At 45.1% G+C, this 22,617-nt stretch overlaps 2 protein-coding genes across 2 annotated transcripts in view; one reads left to right on the plus strand and one right to left on the minus strand.

Annotated features, from left to right (window-relative positions):
* The window catches only part of LOC142251664 (uncharacterized), a 134,058-nt gene extending 129,936 nt beyond the window's left edge, over positions 1 to 4,122 (minus strand). Inside the window, exon 1 of the mRNA XM_075324672.1 lies at positions 3,985 to 4,122. Within this exon, the coding sequence (XP_075180787.1) occupies positions 3,985 to 4,096 (112 nt within the window). The 5' untranslated portion in view covers positions 4,097 to 4,122. The remainder of the gene's footprint in view (positions 1 to 3,984) is intronic.
* LOC142251662 (solute carrier family 2, facilitated glucose transporter member 6-like) lies at positions 947 to 19,564 on the plus strand. Its single transcript, XM_075324671.1, has 10 exons — positions 947 to 1,038; positions 6,981 to 7,143; positions 7,310 to 7,516; positions 12,455 to 12,554; positions 12,819 to 13,030; positions 13,119 to 13,271; positions 17,433 to 17,541; positions 17,627 to 17,797; positions 18,673 to 18,818; positions 19,409 to 19,564. Exons 1-10 carry the CDS (start codon positions 947 to 949, stop codon positions 19,562 to 19,564), a joined length of 1,509 nt encoding a protein of 502 aa, XP_075180786.1.
* Positions 19,565 to 22,617: the final 3,053 nt, after the last annotated feature.

A 22,617-nucleotide genomic window follows, 5' to 3' on the forward strand; every position in this document is an offset into this window, starting at 1 on the left:
GACAGTAGGGTCACCACCTTATACTAACCTCCAAGAGGTCCATACTTGGATCTATGTTAACGAAGGGTCAGTGCCAAATATCACTATCAAGGAAGTCCATTCCACCATCTGGATAATAGTCGTTAGGTCCGATTATGTCTTGGAGGGGGTATCATGGTTTAAAGTAAATGGATGTGGTCATGTCACTTGACCTGGAGTCTTATGTTGATGTGCCCAACATTGGCCACTGTCTTGGCCATGAATGATGGGTATAGGGTCATGTAGATGACTATTCCTTGAAAATTTCATACATATCCATATCATCCAAAGATTGTGCACTATGAAGCCCAGATCAGGCTGTATACTTTACCTTCAGATCTTCAAAAATTATAGGTCATTTGGCTGGATAGTGATACTTCGTCCCATCTAAACGGACTGGCCACTGAGAGTGTGCCCTGGCTTGGGACAGAAAGCTGGTGACCAGGTTTCAGGAGACGTTATGCCCACCCTTGTCATGTGTGAGGAGTCTTTCCTTCGGGGGGCTTAGGACCTCTGGGTGACATTACTGTATATGTGATGAGTGCAGATATCCTATATGACCCAACGGCGAGGTTCTTTCTTTGACCCCAGCCTTATTATATATATATATATATATATATATATATATATATAGAGCAAAAAATACAAACATCCTTCTTAAGTAAGCACAATAACCCATGACTAAAGAAATACATGAAAGGTGGAGGGTGTACTTCTCAGAAGGTGAGCTGCGTCCCCCGCCTCGCCTCTTAATTGTTTTCAACCCCCCCTTCCCCCATCACTAGTTTCACCCAATCAGGAGCCCCCTTTTACTTTCAATTTTTGAATTTCTCAGTCTTGTGCCCCCTCCTTGAAGTTCTTTGTGACCATAAATACAGCAGACGACACTCCTCCACATCATCTGCCTGGACCTAACCGCAATACCACCATGGAGAACAGCCCTCTCCTCAGCGACCCCGAAAAATCAAATTATCAGTCTGTGGGGAAAGCCCTGAGAGAAGCAGAGAAGGAATATATCAAGTGAGTGATCTATCTGTGATGCATATTCTTTTTTTTTCTCCCTTCATTTCCCTTCTTTCTTCCTTCCTTTTTTATTTCTTCCTTCCTTCGCCCTCTCTCTTTCTTTCTCTTCTTCCTTCTTACCCCTCTCTCTGCTTTCTTTCCTTTCCCTTCTTTCTTTCCTTTCCCTTCTTTCTTTCCTTTCCCTTCTCTCTTTCTTTTTCCTTCCTTTTCCTTTCTTCCCCTTTTCCTATTTCCTTCCTTTCTATCTTTCTTTTTCTCCCTTCCATCCTTCCTATGCCCTCTCTGTCTTTCTCTTTCCACTTTTTACCCCCTCTCTCTGCCTTCATTCTTTCCTTCCTTACCCTTCTTTCTTTCTCTTTGCTTTCTTCCCCTTGTCCTATTTCCTTCCCTCTTTCTTTCTATCTTTCTTTTTCTTCCTTCCTTTTTTAATTCTTCCTTCTGTCGCACTCTCTCTTTCTTTCTCTTCCTCCTTCTTACAGCTTCTTTCCTTACCCTTCTTTCGCTTTCCTTTCTTCCCCTTTTCCTATTTCCTTACTTCCCTCTTTCTATTTCTTCCTTCCTTTTTTCATTCTTCTCTTTCTTTTCCTCCTTCTTACCCCCTCTCTCTGCTTTCTTTCCTTCCTTCCTTTCCCTCCTTTCCCTTTTCTTCATTTTCCTTTCTTCCCCTTTTCCTATTTCCTTCCTTTCCTCTTTTCTTCTATCTTTCTTTTACTACCTTCCTTCCTCTGCCCTCTCTTTCTCTTCCTCCTTTTTACCCCCTCTGTCTTCGCTTTTTCCTTCCTTACCCTTCTTTCGCTTTCCTTTCTTCCCCTTTTCCTATTTCCTTAATTCCCTCTTTCTATTTCTTCCTTCCTTTTTTCATTCTTCTTTCCGTCGCCTTCTCTCTTTCTTTTCCTCCTTCTTACCCCCTCTCTCTGCTTTCTTTCCTTTCTCCCCCTCCTTTTTTTCTCTTTCCTTCTTTTTCATTTCTTCCCCTTTTCCTATTTCCTTTCTTTCCTCTTTCTATCTTTCTTTTTCTCCCTTCCTTCCAACGCCCTCTCTCTTTCTCCTTTTTACACCCTCTCTCTGCCTTCATTTTTCCTTCCTTACCCCTCTTTTTTTGTTTCGTTTTCTTCCTTCCTTTGTTTTATTTCTTTCTTCCTTCTTACGCCCTCTCTTTCTTTCTCATCCTATCCTTCTTATCCCTTCTCTCTGCCTTCATTCTTTCCTTCCTTACCTTTCTTTCTCTTTTCTTTCTTCCCCTTTACCTATTTCCTTCCTTCCCTCTTTCTTTCGTTTTCTTCCTTCCTTTGTTTTATTTCTTTCTTCCTTCTTACGCCCTCTCTTTCTTTCTTTCTCATCCTATCCTTCTTATCCCTTCTCTCTGCCTTCATTCTTTCCTTCCTTACCTTTCTTTCTCTTTTCTTTCTTCCCCTTTACCTATTTCCTTCCTTCTCTCTTTCTTTCGTTTTCTTCCTTCCTTTGTTTTATTTCTTTCTTCCTTCTTACGCCCTCTCTCTCTTTCTTTCTCATCCTATCCTTATCCCCTCTCTCTGCCTTCATTCTTTCCTTCCTTACCTTTCTTTCTCTTTTCTTTCTTCCCCTTTCCCTATTTCCTTGCTTCCCTCTTTCTTTCGTTTTCTTCCTTCCCTTGTTTTATTTCTTTCTTCCTTCTTACGCCCTCTCTCTCTTTCTTTCTCATCCTATCCTTATCCCCTCTCTCTGCCTTCATTCTTTCCTTCCTTACCTTTCTTTCTCTTTTCTTTCTTCCCCTTTCCCTATTTCCTTCCTTCCCTCTTTCTTTCGTTTTCTTCCTTCCTTTGTTTTATTTCTTTCTTCCTTCTTACGCCTTCTCTCTCTCTTTCTTTCTTTCTCTTCCTATCCTTCTTATCCCCTCTCTCTGCTTTCTTTCTTCTTAAACAAGACCTGTCACCAAGTCAAAACCAGACACTTTTTCTTATCTTATTCCTTCTCCTCCTCTGAGTATTCTCTTTTCTTTTAATTCCGCCACACGGTTTCAGAGATATGATCTTTTTTTATTTTGTGCAAATTTTTATGGCCTTTACCAAGGGGGTGTGGCTCACAGGGTAATTAAGCAGAGCAGCCTAAAGACACGCCCCCGAGGAGCCCATGAGAATCATGTGGACCACACCCTCTTGGCAAATACAATAAAATTAGCACAAAATAACAAGGCTCCATATATCTGGAACCATATGGCCAATTTAACAAGCAAACATGAAATTAACAATAAGCAGGGGAGCAGTGGGGATAAAATTAGGGCAAACACTGGACTGTAGACAAGTTTCCCAAGTAAAAAAAAAAAAAATCTTTATTTTTATATAGCGCTAACATATTCTGCAGCGCTTTACATACATCAGGAACACTGTCCCCATTGGGGCTCACAATGTAAACTCCCTATCAGTATGTCTTTGGAGTGTGGGAAGAAACCGGAGAACCCAGAGGAAACCCCCGCAAACACGGGGAGAACATACAAACTCCTTGCAGATATTGTCCTTAGTGGGATTCGAACCCAGGACCCCAGCGCTGCAAGACTGCAGTGCTAACCACTGAGCCACCACAAGACTGCAGTGCTAACCACTGAGCCACCACAAGACTGCAGTGCCAACCACTGAGCCACCACAAGGCTGCAGTGCTAACCACTGAGCCACCACAAGACTGCAGTGCGAACCACTGAGTCACCACGAGACTGCAGTGCTAACCACTGAGTCACCACAAGATTGCAGTGCTAACCACTGAGCCACCACAAGACTGCAGTGCTAACCACTGAGCCACCACAAGACTGCAGTGCTAACCACTGAGCCACCACAAGACTGAAGTGCTAACCACTGAGCCACCACAAGACTGCAGTGCTAACCACTGAGCCACCACAAGGCTGCAGTGCTAACCACTGAGCCACCGTGCCGCCCAAGTATGTTATAAAAGGAAGAAACAACCATTACTTACCGGTAGAATTCCACTGCTCCAGCACTGTTGCTCCGGTGGGCTCCACTACTCCTATAGGGATTGCATTCAGTCCACCATTCACTTGACCGCTGCTGTCAATCACTGTCCTCATCAGTTATGTGCTGTAGGTGCAAATATTACTACTGAACCCTGTGATGTTCTTCTGTGGGCCAGATATAAACTTTCAAATACACAAATACCTACACGTTACATTTGGGTTAACACATAAATACCTATCTTAACTCCACTCCCTCACCAGATCTAACCTCATCCAATCAGAACCCCTCGTCATTTGCTTTCAATTTCTCCCTTCACCCTGTTAACCCCTTCCCTGCAGTCCCTAGTCTCTTCTTTATGTATTTTGAATCTCAACCTTCATTGCTTGAAAAACACTGCAATATGATAGGGTGGATTGGGAAGAAAATGTTTTCTTTGGCAGATTACACGCACTTTTAGTACAATTCCCAGCCAGGTGTCTATTTCTGCATCCGGTCCTCTCTGCATCTCACGTAAAACATGTCTGAGTCTACACAGTGCAGCTCCAAGTGTCATGTGACTTATTGCCCATATATGGAAAGCAGAGCTGCTTCATTAGCTCTTAAAGGGGTTATCCAGGACTATTTTATTTTTTTTTTACTATGAATGTAAGAACTAACAGGCAGGTAGTTGCTAACTACCTGGCTGTTCTACCCGTTTAGTTTCAGAGTAGTCATGGATAGCTCATGCCAGCAATTCTGCTGCTTCAAGTCAACTGAGCAGCTCTTCCTCTTCCAGGTGGTTCTGTCGAAAGGGTCGTGACTGCTGATGTCATGATGATTGACAGCCACTCTCCTGACAGTTAAGCGGGCTTTACACGCTGCGACATCGTTAATGCGGAGTCGTTGGGGTCACGGAATTTGTGACGCACATCCGGCCGCATTAGCGATGTTGCTGCGTGTGACACCGATAAGCGATTTTGCATCGTTGCAAAAACGTGCAAAATCGCTAATCGGCGACATGGGGGTCCATTCTTAAAAATCGTTACTGCAGCAGTAACGAAGTTGTTCCTCGTTCCTGCGGCAGCACACATCGCTGCGTGTGACGCCGCAGGAACGAGGAAGCTCCCCTTACCTGCCTCCTGGCCGCTATGCGGAAGGAAGGAGGTGGGCGGGATGTTACGTCCCGCTCATCTCCGCCCCTCCGCTGCTATTGGGCGGCGGTTCAGTGACGTCGCTGTGACGCCGCACGGACCGCCCCCTTAGAAAGGAGGCGGTTCGCCCGTCACAGCGACGTCGCCGGACAGGTATGTATGTGTGACGGCTGTTGTGCGACACGGGCAGCGATTTGCCCGTGTCGCGCAACAGATGGGGGCGGGTACCCACACTAGCGATATCGGGACCGATATCGCAGTGTGTAAAGTAGCCTTTAGGCTATCAATCATCATGACATCGTCAGTAACGCCCCATCAACAAAGCTGAATGGCAGAGAAGCCGTGACATCAGCGGAAGCTGCAGAATCATTGGCTGCTGGGGTCTGCGACCACTTTGAGCCAGAGGAGATCGGCGTCAGGTAGAACAGGCAGATGTACACTCACCACCAGGGGGCACAGGTACACTGGAATGGTATAGAGGTCCTAGGTGTAGTGAGGCACTTGCCTGCTAGGGGTCACTAGTACCAAGGCGGGGATGGTCTGCAGAGTAGTCGACAAAGCCAAGAGTCAGAAGTCGGGAGGTCACGTCAGTACAGAGGAGCAAGAGAAGCTGAGGTGACAAGCAAGCCGGTGGTCTGTAAGCCAGGAAGTAGCCTCAGACACAGAAAGGGAGCAGAGCCGTGGTCAGAGAACAAGCCGGGGTCGGAAGCCAAGAGGACACAAAGGTAGAGAGGAGAGAGCGGGGCCGGGGTCACAAGGTAACGGGACAAGATCAGAACAACTCACGAAAACCAGAAGCGTACACTGCAGAGGAGGAACTATCACTGGTGGCATTCCGGGTGAAACAGCTCCCAGATAAGGCAGAGTGATCACCCGGAATGAGGCACGACCGAATAGGCCCCTCCCACCGAGCCTAAACCCGGAGAATACAGACAACAAGAAAACACCTAGGACACAATGGCTCTGCCGAGAGCAGAGCCATTGTGAATCAAGACAGCAGGTAGTTAGCAACAGAGAGTTAAAGAGGTACTGTCACCAGCTGAAAAGTGACCAGTTATTTGCTCTATATATTATTTCCCCTTCTCTCCATTTTTTTTCTTTTAATCTGACCTTACGTACAAGAGATTTGGGCCTTTTCATTTAACGATAATGTTTATGGTCTTTACTAAGGGGATGTGGCTCAAAGGATCCTCGGGGGCGTGTCTTTAGGCTGCTCTGCATAATTATCCTGTTAACCACGCCCCCTTGTAAAGACCATGAAATTTAGCTCTAAATAAAAAGGCTGATATCTCTGGAACCGTATGATAGATTTTAAAAAAAACAAAAAGGGGAATATGCAGGGGAGCAGCTGGACACAAATAGCAGATGACCTATGATTACCTTGTTCTGTTATTATTATTTATCTACTATGTATTTTATATCTATTCTTTATCTACCAAGAAGTAAAAGCCGTGTAATCATGGAAATCACAGGATGGAGACGTTACTGATCTGAAAATGATGGAAAAATGGAAACAAATTTTTCAAAACATCTGGATTTCTCTGGTCCGGAGTAAAATCGTGACACTTACAGCCTCGGCTGCTATCCCTGAGGTTATTAATGGTCGCCTGAGGATGGTTCTGCCTCACTGAATGAATGCACATGCACATAGGCAAATCATCAAGATCCTCTGCCGGCAGCTCCTGTGTAATCACTGGTCACTGACGTCCCAAATGTGCTGGATGGGAGACAAGTCCAGAGACGCTGCAGCCATGGAGGACAAGTCCGGAGACTCTGCCCCTCTTATCCTCTAGTGGCAAATGTAATGGCAAGAACCATCACTGAGACGGGGTCTATAATTTAATAATGTTCTTGCCTCTTTACACAGAACACTAGACAACAAGAGGATGTTCTTGGCCGCCTTTGCCGCTGTTCTTGGTAACTTCTCCTTCGGCTATGGCCTGGTTTACCCCTCGCCGGTGCTGCCGGTTCTGGATGATGATGCTAATCCAGCCTTGCACATTACAGATGCCGAAAAGTCATGGTTTGGGGTAGAGAGCTTTTCTCTTTTTGTATCTTTCAATTTCGGTCTTGGCTTTATTAAAATTATTTTGACTAAGCTGCAATACCGCACACAGCCTGTGACCAGCTGTGGCGCTGTTATTAGATGAAAGCAGAGTGGTTATGAATTTCATTTCTTTTTTTTTTTTTGGACAGTCCGTCTTTGCTCTCGGTTGTTGTGTCGGAGGGATAAGCTCGATGTTCCTGAATGACCGCCTGGGACGTAAATTAAGTATCATGTTCTCGGCTTTTCCTGCAGCCGTCGGCTTTATGCTCATGGGCAGCGCGCAACATGTCTCAATGTTACTTTTGGGCAGAATACTAACAGGTCTGGCCGGAGGACTCACGTCATCATCTATACCGGTAAGACTTGTCACTAATAGTTCAAGACGTTTTCTGCTTAGACTTCGGTTTAGTAAAATCTGATTAATAATACAAGAAAATCTGATTAATAATACAAGAAAATCTGATTAATAATACTGACGAGTCTGATAATGTAAACTATAAGTAAAGAAAAAAAGAAAACAGAAAAATCCGATTATTAATGCAGAAAAATCTAATTAATAATGCAGAGAAAAAATATCATCATCTTTACCGGTAAGATTTGACACTAATAGTTCAATGGTTAAAGACGTTTTCTGTGTAGACTTATGATTAGTAAAATCTGATTAATACTGCAAATAAATTGATTAACAATGCAGAAAAATCTGATTGATAATACTGAAGAGTCTGATAATGTAAGCTAGAAGTAAAAAAAAAAACAAAACAGAAAAATCTGATTAATAATTCAAAGAAAAAACATCATCACCTATACCGGTAAGATTTGTCACTAATAGTTCAAGACGTTTTCTGCTTAGACTTAGGTTTAGTAAAATCTGATTAATAATGCAAATAAATCTGATTAATAATACAAGAAAATCTGATTAATAATATTGATGAGTCTGATAATCTAAACTATAAGTAAGGAAAAAAAGAAAACCGAAAAATCTGATTATTAATGCAGAAAAATCTAATTAATAATGCAGAGAAAACAAAATCATCATCATCTTTACCGGTAAGATTTGACACTAATAGTTCAATGGTTAAAGACGTTTTCTGTGTAGACTTATGATTAGTAAAATCTGATTAATACTGCAAATAAATTGATTAACAATGCAGAAAAATATGATTGATAATACTGAAGAGTCTGATAATGTAAGCTAGAAGTAAAAAAAACAAAACAAAACAAAACAGAAAAATCTGATTAATAATGCAAAGAAAAAACATCATCACCTATACCGGTAAGATTTGTCACTAATAGTTCAATGGCATAAAGACATTTTCTGCCTAGCCTTCTGTTTAGTAAAATCTGATTAATAATATTGACGAGTCTGATAATGTAAACTATAGGTAAAAAAACAAACACAAAAATAAAAACAAAACAGGAAAATCTGATTACTAATGCAGAAAAATCTAATTAATAATGCATAGAAAAAACATCTATACTGGTAAGATTTGTCACTAATAGTTCAATGGTTAATGATGTTTTCTGTCTAGACTTCTGTTTAGTAAAATCTGATTAATAATGCAGAAAAATCTGATTAATAATACTGACGAGTCTGATAATGTAAACTATAAGTAAAAAATCCAGAAAAATCTGAATACTAATGCGGAAAAATCTAATAATGCAGAGAAAAAACATCATCATCTATATTGGTAAGATTTGTCACGAATAGTTCAATGGAATTAAAATGTTTTCTGCTTAAACTTATGTTTAGTAAAATCTGATTAATAATGCAAATAAATCTGATTAATAATACTGACGAGTATGATAATGTAAACTATAAGTAAAAAAAACCCCCAAAAAACAGAGAAATCTGATTACTAATGCAGAAAAATCTAATAATGCAGACAAAAAACAATCATCATCTATACCGGTAAGATTTGTCACTAATAGTTCAATTGAATACAAATGTTTTCTGCCTAAACTTACAGTATGTTTAGTAAAGTCTGAATAATAATGAAATAAATCTGATTAATAATACTGAACAGTCTGATAATGTAAACAATAAGTAAAAAAAAAAAAAAAAAAATCTGATTACTAATGCAGAGAAAAATACATTATCAATAATCTATACCGATCAGTTGACTTGAGTCTAATAGTTGACGATGTTTTCCCAAACAAAATAGTTGATTGCACAATGAATTGAGTGGAGATACAAAATATACAACTCCAGGATAACAGGGAATATGTAGCATCCAGGGGGCAGGGTGAATCAGGCACGGGGGGGTCTCGTACCTGCGTTACTCCCCACCAGGCTGGTGTGATGATTTGGATTGTTGCGGTGGCCTGCCAGGCTTTGTGCCCCGAGGTGTACACCAATAAAGAGGGAAGATGATGGGAGTAGTAGTAGGATGAATGTTGTGACTCCACCTGTGGTACGCGGCCAAAGAGCCAAAGATTTAGCCGCCGCCGCTGTCGCTGTCCTCCGGGGCGGATGGTAGTAGCAGCCAGAGATGGTTTCGCTCCCCACAGGTGGAGCAGGCCCTGGGGAGGAGGATGAGGAGTAGTAGTGATGACGTTTGGCGCCGAGGCGCAGGGTGGCGGTGCCGGTAATCAAGAGACAGAGTCTATTGCTGCGGTTCCAGGTGTCTTTAGGCTAGTTTCACACTTGCGTTGGACGGGATCCGTAGCATTGCGTTGTGTGACGCATGCAACGGATGCGTTGCATATAGTGGCACAACGCAATGCTACAGATCGTACAAAATAACGGAAAGCTTTTTTTTTTTTTCTTTTCTTCTTAAGGGCCGTTTCACATTTGCGCTATTTTAACGGATTCGGGCTCCGTCATAAACACAGTACAGTTCATTTATTTACAGTGGAAGCGCGTTACTATGGCGCGTGTGTGTCATGCAGTACCCGCTTGTGTCCACATGATGTCGCGCTTCCACTGTAAATAAATGAACTGTACTGTGTTTATGACGGAGCCTGAATCCGTTAAAATAGCGCAAATGTGAAACGACCCTTACAGTTTACCGGCAGCCGACTATTGTGAACGATCAGCTGATCGCTCTTAATAGCCGGCGGCCGAGCGCTCTCACATGCCGGCGGCCGAGCGCTCAGCTGAGTGCCCTGACATGCCGGCGGATCAGCTGAGCGCCCTGACATGCCGGCGGCCGAGCGCTCAGATGGGCGCCCTGACATGCCGGCGGATCAGCTGAGCGCCCTGACATGCCGGCGGCCGAGCGCTCAGCTGGGCGCACAGACATGCCGGCGGCCGAGCGCTCAGCTGGGCGCCCTGACATGCCGGCGGACAAGCGCTCAGCTGGGCGCCCTGACATGCCGGCGGCCGAGCGCTCAGCTAGGTGCCCTCACATGCCAGCGGATCAGCTGAGCGCCCTGACATGCCGGCGGATCAGCTGAGCACCCTGACATGCCGGCGGCCGAGCGCTCAGCTGGGTGCCCTGACATGCCGGCGGATCAGCTGAGCGCCCTGACATGCCGGCGGATCAGCTGAGCTCCCTGACATGCCAGTGGCCGAGCGCTCAGCTGGGTGCCCTGACATGCCGGCGGATCAGCTGAGCTCCCTGACATGCCGGCGGCCGAGCGCTCAGCTGAACGTTCGTCCACCGAGAAATAAAATAAAGTTTGTGATAATAAAAAAAAAAGAAAAAAGAGCATGCGCAGTGAAAAATAAAGGTTTCCGCTGCTCAAAAACACGTTACATGCAGCGTTCCATCCGCCCGACGCTCACTGACGGTCAGCGTCAAAACAACTGATGCGCTGCGGGGCGGATGCAATGCAAGACCATCCGTTGCTATCCGTAGCTAATAGAAGTCTATGAGGAATATAACGGTTTCCTGTAACGGTTACCGTAATTCCTCAAGGCGGCGGCTAGCAACGGATCCCGTCCAACGCAAGTGTGAAACTAGCCTTACTCACTCTTTGTGCTGTGCAGCTTGCCCGGTTAGTACTAGTCACCCGCTGTGTTGGGTTCCGCCGACCCCGGATAAGTTAGGAGAAGTCACCGGTGTTGGAAAGAAGAAGAAAGTCCCTTGTCAGAGAGGTCCTTTTAGCTGTGAGGCACCTGGGCTGAGCGGTAGCACCCCCAGCCCCAGGCCCCGTGGAGAGAGAAGAAAGTGATGGTGTCCCAGAACTAATGTCCTGAGTAGACTGTCTACTGATTGTGTGAGTTTGCTCCTTTTTCTACCCCAAGTAGAACGCGCCCCCCAAGTGGTTATCCTAGTGACCGGGAAATTCCCATGCTTTGTGATGGCCAACCTCCTACCTACCCTAGCCCAGCTCCCCGGAGAGAGGCTCCTAAGCTTTATGTAAGGTGTGAATGTGGAACACCGGTGATTAACCCCCTCTTTACCTTGAGGTGAATACGGCAACTAATTGAGCTGCAATACTCTGTGGCGACTGAAGCCACAGGGGCGCCACAGATATAGGGGAAAACTCATAATTTGGGGAATAAACCTTTAAGACAGAAAAATCTGATTAGCAATGCAGAGTCTTAGCCTTTCTCATGCCCTCAGCCATATAGTACAGATCTGGCTTTCTTGCCACTCTGGATACATGCCCATGACATCTGGTCTATCTCAGATAGTGTAAAGCCCTCGCTTGGTTGCCAAAAATTGTACACGTTGCCTAAACATTCTATCATGATTCCGTTGTGTGGGACATTTTGCATTGTTCTGCTATGCTCGCCTGCAGAGCCTATGGTGCAGAGCGTTTTGCAGGATGAATGCTCTGCTGGTTGTTTCAGCACTGCGTTCCACACTGGTCCTGGGCGGGGCTCTCGCAGATGCTTCTCATTCCCGGTGATTGCTCTGCTTTTTTAGGGAGGGTGTTAGCTCAGGACACCGCCAGTCGTACTTCCTGGTTACAGTTGTGTTGTTGGCTCCCGTGGTGCTCAGGGTTCTGGTGTAGGTCTCTCAACTGCGTACTGTTATTAATCAGTCTGTGCCTGATCTCCTCCCGTTTTTGTTGTGACTTCCCGGCTTCTGACCTTGGACTTTCTCCTGATCACGTCCTCGCCTGCTCCCTGTATTTTGTACATACGTTCCTGGAACCCTAACCTCCGGCTTGTATCTTGACCTCATCTCTGTCTTCCCCCCCTGTGTACTGTCGTGCCCTCCTGGTTTATGATCTCGGCCTATCTCTCCCTTTACTGCATACTAGTAGAGTCTAGCGCCACCTAGTGACAGTCATCACACATTCATAGCTTTGTGTTCTGGAATTCTATTCATGAATAAGCGAGCTCAGGATGAGCGGCTCCAGACGTGACACTTATATATGTGATGTTTTGGGTTCTCTAGGTTTATATATCTGAGATTTCTCATGCCGGCATGCGTGGGACAATTGGGGCATGTCCACAGCTGATGGCTGTTCTCGGAGCTTTGGCTCTCTATGCCTTGGGTAGGTCTAATTTCCATATATTTAATAGATGATATATCTGTGTTTTTGCCGCCGATGTCTTGACTTTATCTTCTAATTTGCCGACCCCAAAAAAATAATTTTAGAACTTTTTCATAAAGTTTTGTGTTTCAGTTTCTTACCACGATCAATAGGGACCTTCATTCTTTGCAAATCAGTCTTAGTGATGTTATCATTTAGTTATGATTAATAATGCAATCATTTATCTTTATTTAACCCTTTCTTCCCTCCATTTCCCCCTCCAAGGGCTGATCCTGCCCTGGCGTTGGCTGGCAATAGCCGGTGAGGTCCCCGTATTGCTGATGCTCTTCCTCCTCTGCTTCATGCCCGACTCCCCTCGTTTCCTAATATCTAAGGGTAAGGATGAGAAGGCTCTTCAGGCGCTGGTCTGGCTCCGCGGCCCCAACACGGCGTACAGGGGGGAATTCCATAGGATTAAGGAAAACGTCCTGAAGGCGGTAAGGCTCCAGGGGGAGTTATAATCCGCCAATGGATGGATGATGGGAGTGATGGTTGAGATGATTGACGATGTATATCTGTTTCCAGAGCAGTTCTCTCACCTGGGCCGAGCTCTCCGACCCATACTACTACAAGCCCATCCTCATCGCCGTATTCATGAGGTGTCTGCAGCAATTTTCTGGGATTACCATAATACTGACCTACCTGGAGCCCATCTTTAACAGGACCAAAGTCATTCTGGTGAGATCCATTGTCTTAAGAGCTTACCAATATCTCCACTACATATCCACCATCCTACAGTTCTTATCGATCCTATTGTAGAAGCTTTGCCAGCCATATGTAAAATACCGCCATGTAATGCCTAAATAATACCCCCATACAGTATCCAAAAATTATACTACCATATAGTATGAATCTGCCATACATCACCAACACAGTTGTCACATTCAGGGTCCACAAATCTCAAGCTGATTATTAAGCCTCAGGTATCAAGGCTATCTCGCGGACTAATTAATTTCCTTCCATGATGGAATTACTGACTGGGTAGATCAGGGAAATGTGGTAGACATAGTATATCTCGACTTCAGAAAAGTATTTAATAAAGTATCTCATAGCATCCTTATTGAAAAAAAAATAGCAAGTATGGGATTGACAAGGCCTCAGGTAGGCAAATTCTACATTTGAGCAAGAAAAATGAAAATAACATCTACAGAATGGGTGAAAAAGACTTGGGTATGCAAAAAGATCACAGACTGCACAGGAGTCAACAGTGTGATGCAGCAGCAAAAAAAAAGGCAAACACAATTCTGGAATGTATTAAGAGAAACAGAGTCTAGATCAGATGAAGTCATTTTCCCCTTCTACACCTCTTTGGCCAGACCTCATCTGGAATACTGCGTCCAGTTCCGGGCACCACATTTTAAAAAAAAAAAAAGACCAAAAAACTGGAACAAGTTAAGAGAAGAGCAACCATGATGGTGAGTGGACTACGAGGAATGGTTAAAGAACCTGGGAAGGTTTAGCTTCCAAAAAAAGAAGACTGAGAGGAGACTTAACAGTCTACAACTATCTCAAGGGCTGTCACAGTAGAGGGATCATCTTTATTCTCAAACATGAGAAGCAATGGAATGAAAGTGAAAAGGGAGAAGATACAGATTAGATATTAGGGAAAAAAATACACAGTGAGGCTAATCAATGAGTGCAACGGCGGCCACGAGAGGTGGCGAGTTCTCCTTCAATGGAAGTCTTTAAAAAGAATCCGGGCATTCAGCGTTAAACAGATGGATATTGTTTCGACTCAAAAGGTAGTGAATACCAATTCCTGTTACTTTTGATTAATTGACATCTATATGTCACGGTCATCTCTCTGCTATAAGAGATTAGTGACAGGTGCTGGGTCTGAGCCTCACTTTACCTGGTGAGACTCTGCTATTTAAATGAGGGTTTGTTTCCTTTGGCATAGAGAGGGTAAGGGGGGCTTTACACGTTGCGACATCGCTACCGATATATCGTCAGGGTCACATCGTTAGTGACGCACATCCGGCGCCGGTAGCGACATCGCAACGTGTAAATCCTAAGTGCGACGATGAACGAGCGCAGAAGCGTAAAAAAAATCGCTGATCTGTGTACGGCCGCTCATTTCCATAATGTCGCTACATCAGGAGATACGATGTTGTTTGTCGTTCCTGCGGCAGCAGACATCGCTGTATGTGTGATGCCGCAGGAATGACAAACATCTCCTTACCTGCGTCCACCAGCAATGCGGAAGGGATAAGGTGGGCAGGATGTTATGTCCCACTCATCTCCGCCCCTCCGCTTCTATTGGCCGGCCGATTAGTGACGTTGCGGTGATGCCGAACGCACCTCCCGCTTGAAGGAGGGATTGTTCGGCGGTCACAGTGACGTCGCCGAGCAGGTATGTGCGTGCGATAATGTTCGCTAAGGCAGCAATCACCACATATCGCATGCGCGACGTGGGCGGGTGCTATTGTGCTGGACATCGCTAGCAATGTCGCAACGTGTAAAGCACCCCTTAATGTTAGTTTGCTTTGCAGCAGCCTCAGACCATATCCAGTCGCTTTAAATACCCTCTGCTACCAGCAGAGGGGGCTGGTTATTCTTGATTCATTGGGATTCTAGTTTTGGAGGAAGGAGCTGGTGGAGCCCCCTCTGCAAGTTGATGTGGTCTGTGCTCCCTGTCTATCTTCCTTTCCCGGTGTGCTGTTTCAGTGTAGTGGTGAGACTAGCTTCCCTAACCTGCCCACTCCCTAGCCAGGGACTATTGTAGGGTCTAGTCGGGGCTTCAGGTTCCTGCTCGGAGGAACTTGTATAGGGACTGGCTAAAAGTACAGGGTACAGTGGCAGGTAAGTGGAGGAGGCGTCCATCTTTACTCTCACTAGCGCTAGGGCCCTCCGTTTGTAAAGTGTCCTTGGTGTACCCAATGTTTGTCATTGTATTTCCCAGTTTAGTTGTGTTTTTGGCCTCACGTCAGACCTCCCCTAGTCCGAGCATGACAAAATTATATATATATATATATATATATATATATATATATATATATATATATATACATACACATACATACATACATACATACATACATACATATATACACACACACACACACACACACACACACACACACACACACACACACACACACACACACACACACACATATACATTGTCTTTGTCGAACGAACCTATAGCTATGTCAATATCTTATCTTATTGTTTCCTCTCCCTGATTGGAGAAACAAAAAAGGAAAACGGAGTGTAAGGCCCTGTGCGCACTAGAAAATGGAATTTTCTTAAAGATTTCCGCATGCGCGGAAAAAAACCGCAAAAAAACCTCACCGAAATCCGCATGCGTTATATTGCGTTTTGGTGCGGTTTCGGTGCGTTTTTTCCGCAGGATGGTACATGTGTTTTAATGCATTTAATGCAATAAAGCACATTGAAAGAAAGAAAAAAAGGTCATTTTCATAGAGGGATAGAGGGAGGGATAGAGGGAGGGATAGAGGGAGGGATAGAGGGAGGGATAGAGGGATAGATCGATAGATAGAAGCATAGATAGATAATAAATAGACAGAGTCCCTGTGAGGACACTGCAGTTCTCGCGAGCGGTAATGTGTTCACATTAGCGACCGTGAGAAATGACCTGTAATTACCTCTGCAGTGTCATTACGAGGCTGCATTCAGTACAGTGTGTCAGACGCGGCTGGATGCAAGCGTTGTGGGACCTCGGTGGATTACGCCAGAGCTGTGTGTTAGGAGGGGTTAATAAAGTGGTGAAAGAGGGTGCTTTTTTGTCTTTTATTTAAAATAAAGGATTTTTCGGTGTGTGTGTTTTTTCACTTTACTTACGGGTTAATCATGTAAGCTGTCTCATAGACGCTGCCATGATCAAGCCTGGACTTAAATGGCAGCGATGCGCTGCCATTTAACTCCTTATTACCTGGATTGCCACAGCATCACGTCAATCTGGAAGAGCCGGGGACACTCCGGGACTGTCGCATAATGGATGCGACAGTCCCGGAGCAGCTGCGGGCTGATATTCTCGGCTGCGGGAAGGGGGGGGCATTAACCCTGGCCCTCGCCCTCCCCAGCCTGAGAATACCGGGCCACTGCTGTGTGTTTACCTCGGCTGGACGGTAAAAATACAGCGGAGCCCACGGGTTGTTTTTTTTTTATATATACGTTTGATTTGTATGTGTATTCTATATGTCTGTATCTGTGTCGGATATGTGTGTGATTACTCGCTGCTCCGCTTCCTCTTCCTGTCAGTCATAATGACATCACTTCCCTGCAAGACGCAGGCAGTGATGAACATTATGTTCCGAAAACGCAAAATACTGCAGGGAATAGAGCAGGAAAACACAATGAAACGCACAGAATTTTCTGCCTGCGGTATTCCCTGAGGGATTTCATGATTACATTACAGTCAATGGAGTGAAATGCCGCAGCGACGTGTGGAAATGAAGTGACATGAAATTGTTTTTGCTGCAGGAATCCCGCAGCAAAACATGCAGCTGTCAAAATCTGCATAGTGCGCACAGCATTTTTTTTTTTCCCATAGGATTTGCTGGTGAATCACTGCAGAGATGTTATGAACATTTTTTGCAGCGAAACATGCAGCAAATCCACGGGAAATCCATGGCAAAAACCCGCAAGTGCGCACAGGGCCAGTGGTTTTGCTTACTAAAAATGATCGGATTCAAAAAGAGATAACACAGTATCTACCGCACTGAGAGCTGTCACACCGTATCTACAGAGATAACATACACAATGCAGCGTCCAGACAGGGATAGATCATGTGTGAGGACAATCCTGCAGCTCCGAGATGTTTGAGGGTGCCGGTCGTCCGGTAGTCGATGCTTGACCTGTGGCGTCTTCTTCTAGAGAGGCGGATATGACGCTGCCCTGGTTGGACTGGTGAGATTGGTCTCTGTGCTCGTGGCAGCTTTGGCAATGGATAAAGTGGGCCGGAAAATCCTCCTTTTTATATCTAGTAAGTATGTGAACCCCATCAATGCTTCTCCATTGACTCCACCCATGGTGCCCTCCTCATCCATCTCTTCTACCTCGTATGACAGGTTCTCTGATGATGGTGTCCTCGCTCTCCATGGGCTTGTACATTCATTTCACAGACATGAAGAACAATTCCACCAGCCTGACCATAACCATAAATGACCCACACACCCATGACGCTCATGTTAACTATTTGGAAATCATCCCTCTTGTATGTATCATGTTGTATATATTAGGTAAGTGACCGAATGGTATGTACACTCAATTCCATGTGATAAAGTCCTTACATAGGGCCGTGAACAGATAAGATGGACAGCACCTATCTATGGAGAGTAATTTGTCTTAGTGTGACCATTAGGTCGGTAGGAAGACCTTGTATGGGGGTCTGACGTGCTGGAGACCACCAGATGGTCATTGGATTTCTGTGCCCCTCCATGGGGACGGCAGCAGGATGTAGATGTCACTGCATTGCCTATAAAGTTATGAAATAATCTGTTGTACCCTTTTGAGCCCAAAAATGTATCACAGCTCTATAATCGAAAACACTCTGGCCTATCGGCAATTTGTAAATAATAAGAGTCCTTTGATGACCTGCAAAGGGAATCCTTTTCACGACTTGCAAGAGTAGTCCTTCGACGACCGGGAAGAGGAGTCCTTTGATGACTTGCAAAAAGTCCTTCAATGACCTGTAAAAGGGGTCAATCGATGACTTGTAAAAGAAGTTTTTCAATGACCTGTAAAAGGAGTCCATCGACAACCTGGAAAAAGAGTCCTTCGACCAAGTGTCCTCTTGTTGTGTCCTCCAGTGATCAGCTGTAATCTGTAGGGAAACCTTGCAGTGCCTCTACAAGGGATACAATGCATTACACAAAGACATTTTTTTTCCTTTTTCGGTTGCCTCTGTGCAGGACAGGATGAGTCCTCCAGTGAGACGCTCTTTGTAACCACTCTTTGGCCAAGAGATGAGAATCCTGAAAGTGGCGTCCACACTTTTTTTTTCTAATCTGAAATTTCCTAAGGGGTTTGATGCAATAGTATTTCTCTGTGGGAAGTTGATTAATCGTAATTCTCAGTACCCGGTTCTTTGTCCTAACGCCATCTCCCTCTTCAGGTTATGCTTTTGGCTGGGGACCGATCACTTGTCTTCTCATGTCTGAGATCCTACCACTGAAAGCCCGAGGAATGGCGTCAGGGCTCTGTGTAGTTATCAGCTGGATCACCGGTTTTGTACTGACGGAAGCTTTCCTGCCCGTTGTGGTATCAGGGAAGGAACGTGTGCCGTGCCATGGGTTCTACACAGCAAGTTCCTGTTGGTTTGGTTGAAGTCTATTCTATAAAATGTGTACAATATCTTCTTTTCAGGTGACCTTGTTGATTAGGAGACCTTTGAGCCCTTTTTTTGGGAGGGGGTACCTTGGCTCTCTTGGTTGTGTCCGATCTATGTTCAACACACGCATCCTGTAAAGAACTAGGGTCTCTCACCCTAAAGTTACCGATACACCTTCAGTAGCTGTTGGCTTTCCATGCTTTCTTGGCTGAACAGAGCTTGTAGGCGTTTTCAATTGGGAGAGAGTCACCTTATCCTCTTCCAAGACATTAAAATTTAGCTAATTTTCTGGCATCGGCCACTAGAGAAGGATCTGGAGGCCTCTAGGTCTGACTTTTCTTTAAGATCTCTGAAGGCCTTCATCAATCAACGACCTTAATGTCCAAGTCTTTGTTGTTAACTACAGGTAATGGGATGGCGATGTAGTGTAGACATGGTTCCATTTTTCTGACCTTAGGTCTCTTTAGAAAGTCTTATGCTTGATGTCACAGTAAACTGATTAGTTTTCTTCTTTTCCCAGAACACCTTTAATCTGGAGACTCCTTTCTTCTTCTTCACCATCATCTGTGTGTGCGGCGTCATCTTCACTTACTTCTTTGTGCCAGAAAGCAAGGGACGGACTCTGGAACAAATTGAATCCTACTTCCGAACAGGTAGACGTTCCTTCATCAAGTAGCGATCAGAGAGGCCGGTAGACCGCCATCGTGGTTCCACACCAAAAGCAGAAGATAAAATGTAGCAGTGGACCCTGGAGTGCTTCTTTTTACGGAGCTTTGCTCTCGAATATTAGTATCCTATGCTTAGGTTAGCACTTGAATTTTAAAAGGACTAGGAGCATCTGGTTATGCCGATGCTAAATAATCCTGACGTCACGGTTAGAGGTTTCGTCCCCGTAAGTGGCACAGTTATGGCTTTTTTGAAATAACCCCTTGGTCTTATGTGTCGGGGCTGACATTGGGGACATTAGAAAAAGTGAGATGTAATAAAATATTCAGTAAAAAAAAATAAAAACCGCTTGCAAGTCTGACCTCTCATTCAAAAATATCTCCCGGATCTGTGTTTTCCTTAACCAAGAATCAGCAAAAACATTAGTACATGCCCTCATCATCTCCCACCTCGACTACTGCAACCTCCTGCTCTCTGGCCTCCCTTCCAACACTCTTGCATTCCTCCAATGTATCCAAAACTTTGAGGCCCGCTTAATCCACCTCTCCCCTCGCTACTCCCCGGCCTCTCCTCTCTGCCAATCCCTTCACTGGCTTCCCATTGTACAAAAACTCCAGTTCAAAACACTAACCATGACATACAAAGCCATCCACAACCTGTCTCCTCCCTACATCTGTGACCTAGTCTCCCGGTACCTACCTGCACGCAACCTCAGATCCTCACAAGATCTCCTTCTCTGCTCCTCTCTTATCTCCTCTTCCCACAATTGCATACAAGATTTCTCACGTGCCTCCCCCATACTCTGGAACACTCTACCTCAGCATATCAGACTCTCCCCTACTGTGGAAACCTTCAAGAGGAACCTCAAGACCCATCTCTTCCAACAAACCTACAATAACCCTCAGTCCAGTACACCACTGCGCAACCAGCTCTGTCCTCACCTATTGTACCCTCACCCATTCCCTGTAGACGGTGAGCCCTTGCGGGCAGGGTCCTCTCTCCTCCAGTAGACTGTGAGCCCTCACGGGCAGGGTCCTCTCTCCTCCTGTAGACTGTGAACCCTCGCGGGCAGGGTCCTCTCCTCCTGTAGACTGTGAGCCCTAGCGGGTAGGGTCCTCTCTCCTCCTGTAGACTGTGAGCCCTCGCAGGCAGGGTCCTCTCTCCTCCTGTAGACTGTGAGCCCTAGCGGGCAGGGTCCTCTCTCCTCCTGTAGACTGTGAGCCCTCGCGGGCAGGGTCCTCTCTCCTCCTGTACCAGTCTGTTTTGTACTGTTAATGATTGTTGTACTAGTTTTTATATATACCCTTTTCACTTGTAAAGCGCCATGGATAATAAATAATAATTCATTGCCTGCAAACCACTGAATAACATCCACTATTGATCCACAGAACAAGAAAAGATCAGAGATAGATGGAAAACAAGTCGAGGGAAGGGGCACGTAAATGTTTGGCAGCGCCAAGATGCACCAAGTCCCTAAACTCCATACTGTACAAAGCATAGAAAGAAGGTGCACAGGCTGTTGGAGGTAGAGAGGTATTTTCTTTATTCACTGCATAGACAGGGAAAAAGTAAGACATGACAGCTCTGTCCGGATGGTATGTGGAATCGGGATCCCATGCCATGCTGACGTGTATGCAATTAAACGTGTCCTACGGATCAGACACAAGTGATCCCGAATCTGCTATTCACATTATAACATCAGAAGACCTGAAATAAGACAAATCGGCGCCACTCTTGTCTGCAGGCCATGTCTGGTATTGCACGCCAGCCATAGTCACATAAATTCAGTACCATATCTTCACAGCATCTTACAAACGGTGGCGTCGTCTCTAAATCTTCTTTCCAACCTCCTACAAGGATAAATAAGACAAGAAGTGCTCACAAACGGCACTTCCATTACTAACACCAACGAGAAATTACTCGTAAAAATAACTAATAAGTTCATATATCGGAGTCGTCGTCTTCTGCCAATTCTAGTTGTATCCATTACTGGGAAAGTTGGGCGACGACTACTATGGCGGCAATACTGGGCCAGGATACATATTCCTGCTAATTAAGCATCAGGATCCTTTCTATCTTCGGCGGTAAGGGAACACTCCGAGTAAAGCCGCTGCCAGAAATATCTGGCAGCATCTTATGACCCCTAAAAACAAAAAGGATGGGCCTCTGACACTCCAGCGCCTCGATCCGTCTGTACCCCGACATCATCTGCTCGGGGAGAGACGCATGGCTCCCGGTACACATCAGATGAGCGGCCGGTCTTGCCAAAATCAGAAGCGTTGGCCACCTTTAATCTCATCTGTATAGGAGCCTACAGCTAAGGCCCGTTTCCCACATCCGGCATTTCACCAGATTCCCAGATCCGGCACGCTCCAGTACAGTGTATATGTATACAGTACAATGGCAGCAGGGTAAGCTCCGGCCACATGACAGCATGTGACCGGAGGTTGCCGCGATGCCATTGTACTGTATTACACTGTACTGGCGTGTGCCGGATACGGCAAAATGGGCCTAAAGTGAAACCTCACCCAGCAGGATCACTAATCCCTTTATACTTGGTTACCCCAAAAATCAATTTTTAATACCAATCGTTTTAAAAAAACAAATAAAATCAAAATTTTGAAAACATTCATTTAAGAACATGAATGTGCTTCTTAAAGGGATCTGATCTAGTAATAGCCGGTCAGCAATATACATCAGTGGGGGTCCGGCACCCGGCACCCAGCGAAGCCAGAAAAGCCACGGCTCAATACAATGTGCTGTGGTCCCTTTTAGAGACTGTAGCTCAGCTCCCATTCATTTCAATAGGATCTGATGTGCAGTACCCGTGAATGGCCACTGCACATTGGATGGCGCTGTGGCTTTCCCACTCCGTACACTAGGTATATCAGACCGCAACAGGCTCTGCCAACAGCTGGAGGTGCCGGACCCCACTGATCTGATATTGAGGACCATTGAGGTCAATATAAGAGTCTGGACCTCAAATTTGCAGCCCATCTAATGTGTTTAATCTATCCAGGACAGATAATTTTGTAATGAGGGGGAGACAGGGAATTCGGATCG

This window comes from Anomaloglossus baeobatrachus, chromosome 9 (assembly GCF_048569485.1).
Source record: "Anomaloglossus baeobatrachus isolate aAnoBae1 chromosome 9, aAnoBae1.hap1, whole genome shotgun sequence".
NCBI classification, from domain to species: Eukaryota; Metazoa; Chordata; class Amphibia; order Anura; family Aromobatidae; genus Anomaloglossus; species Anomaloglossus baeobatrachus.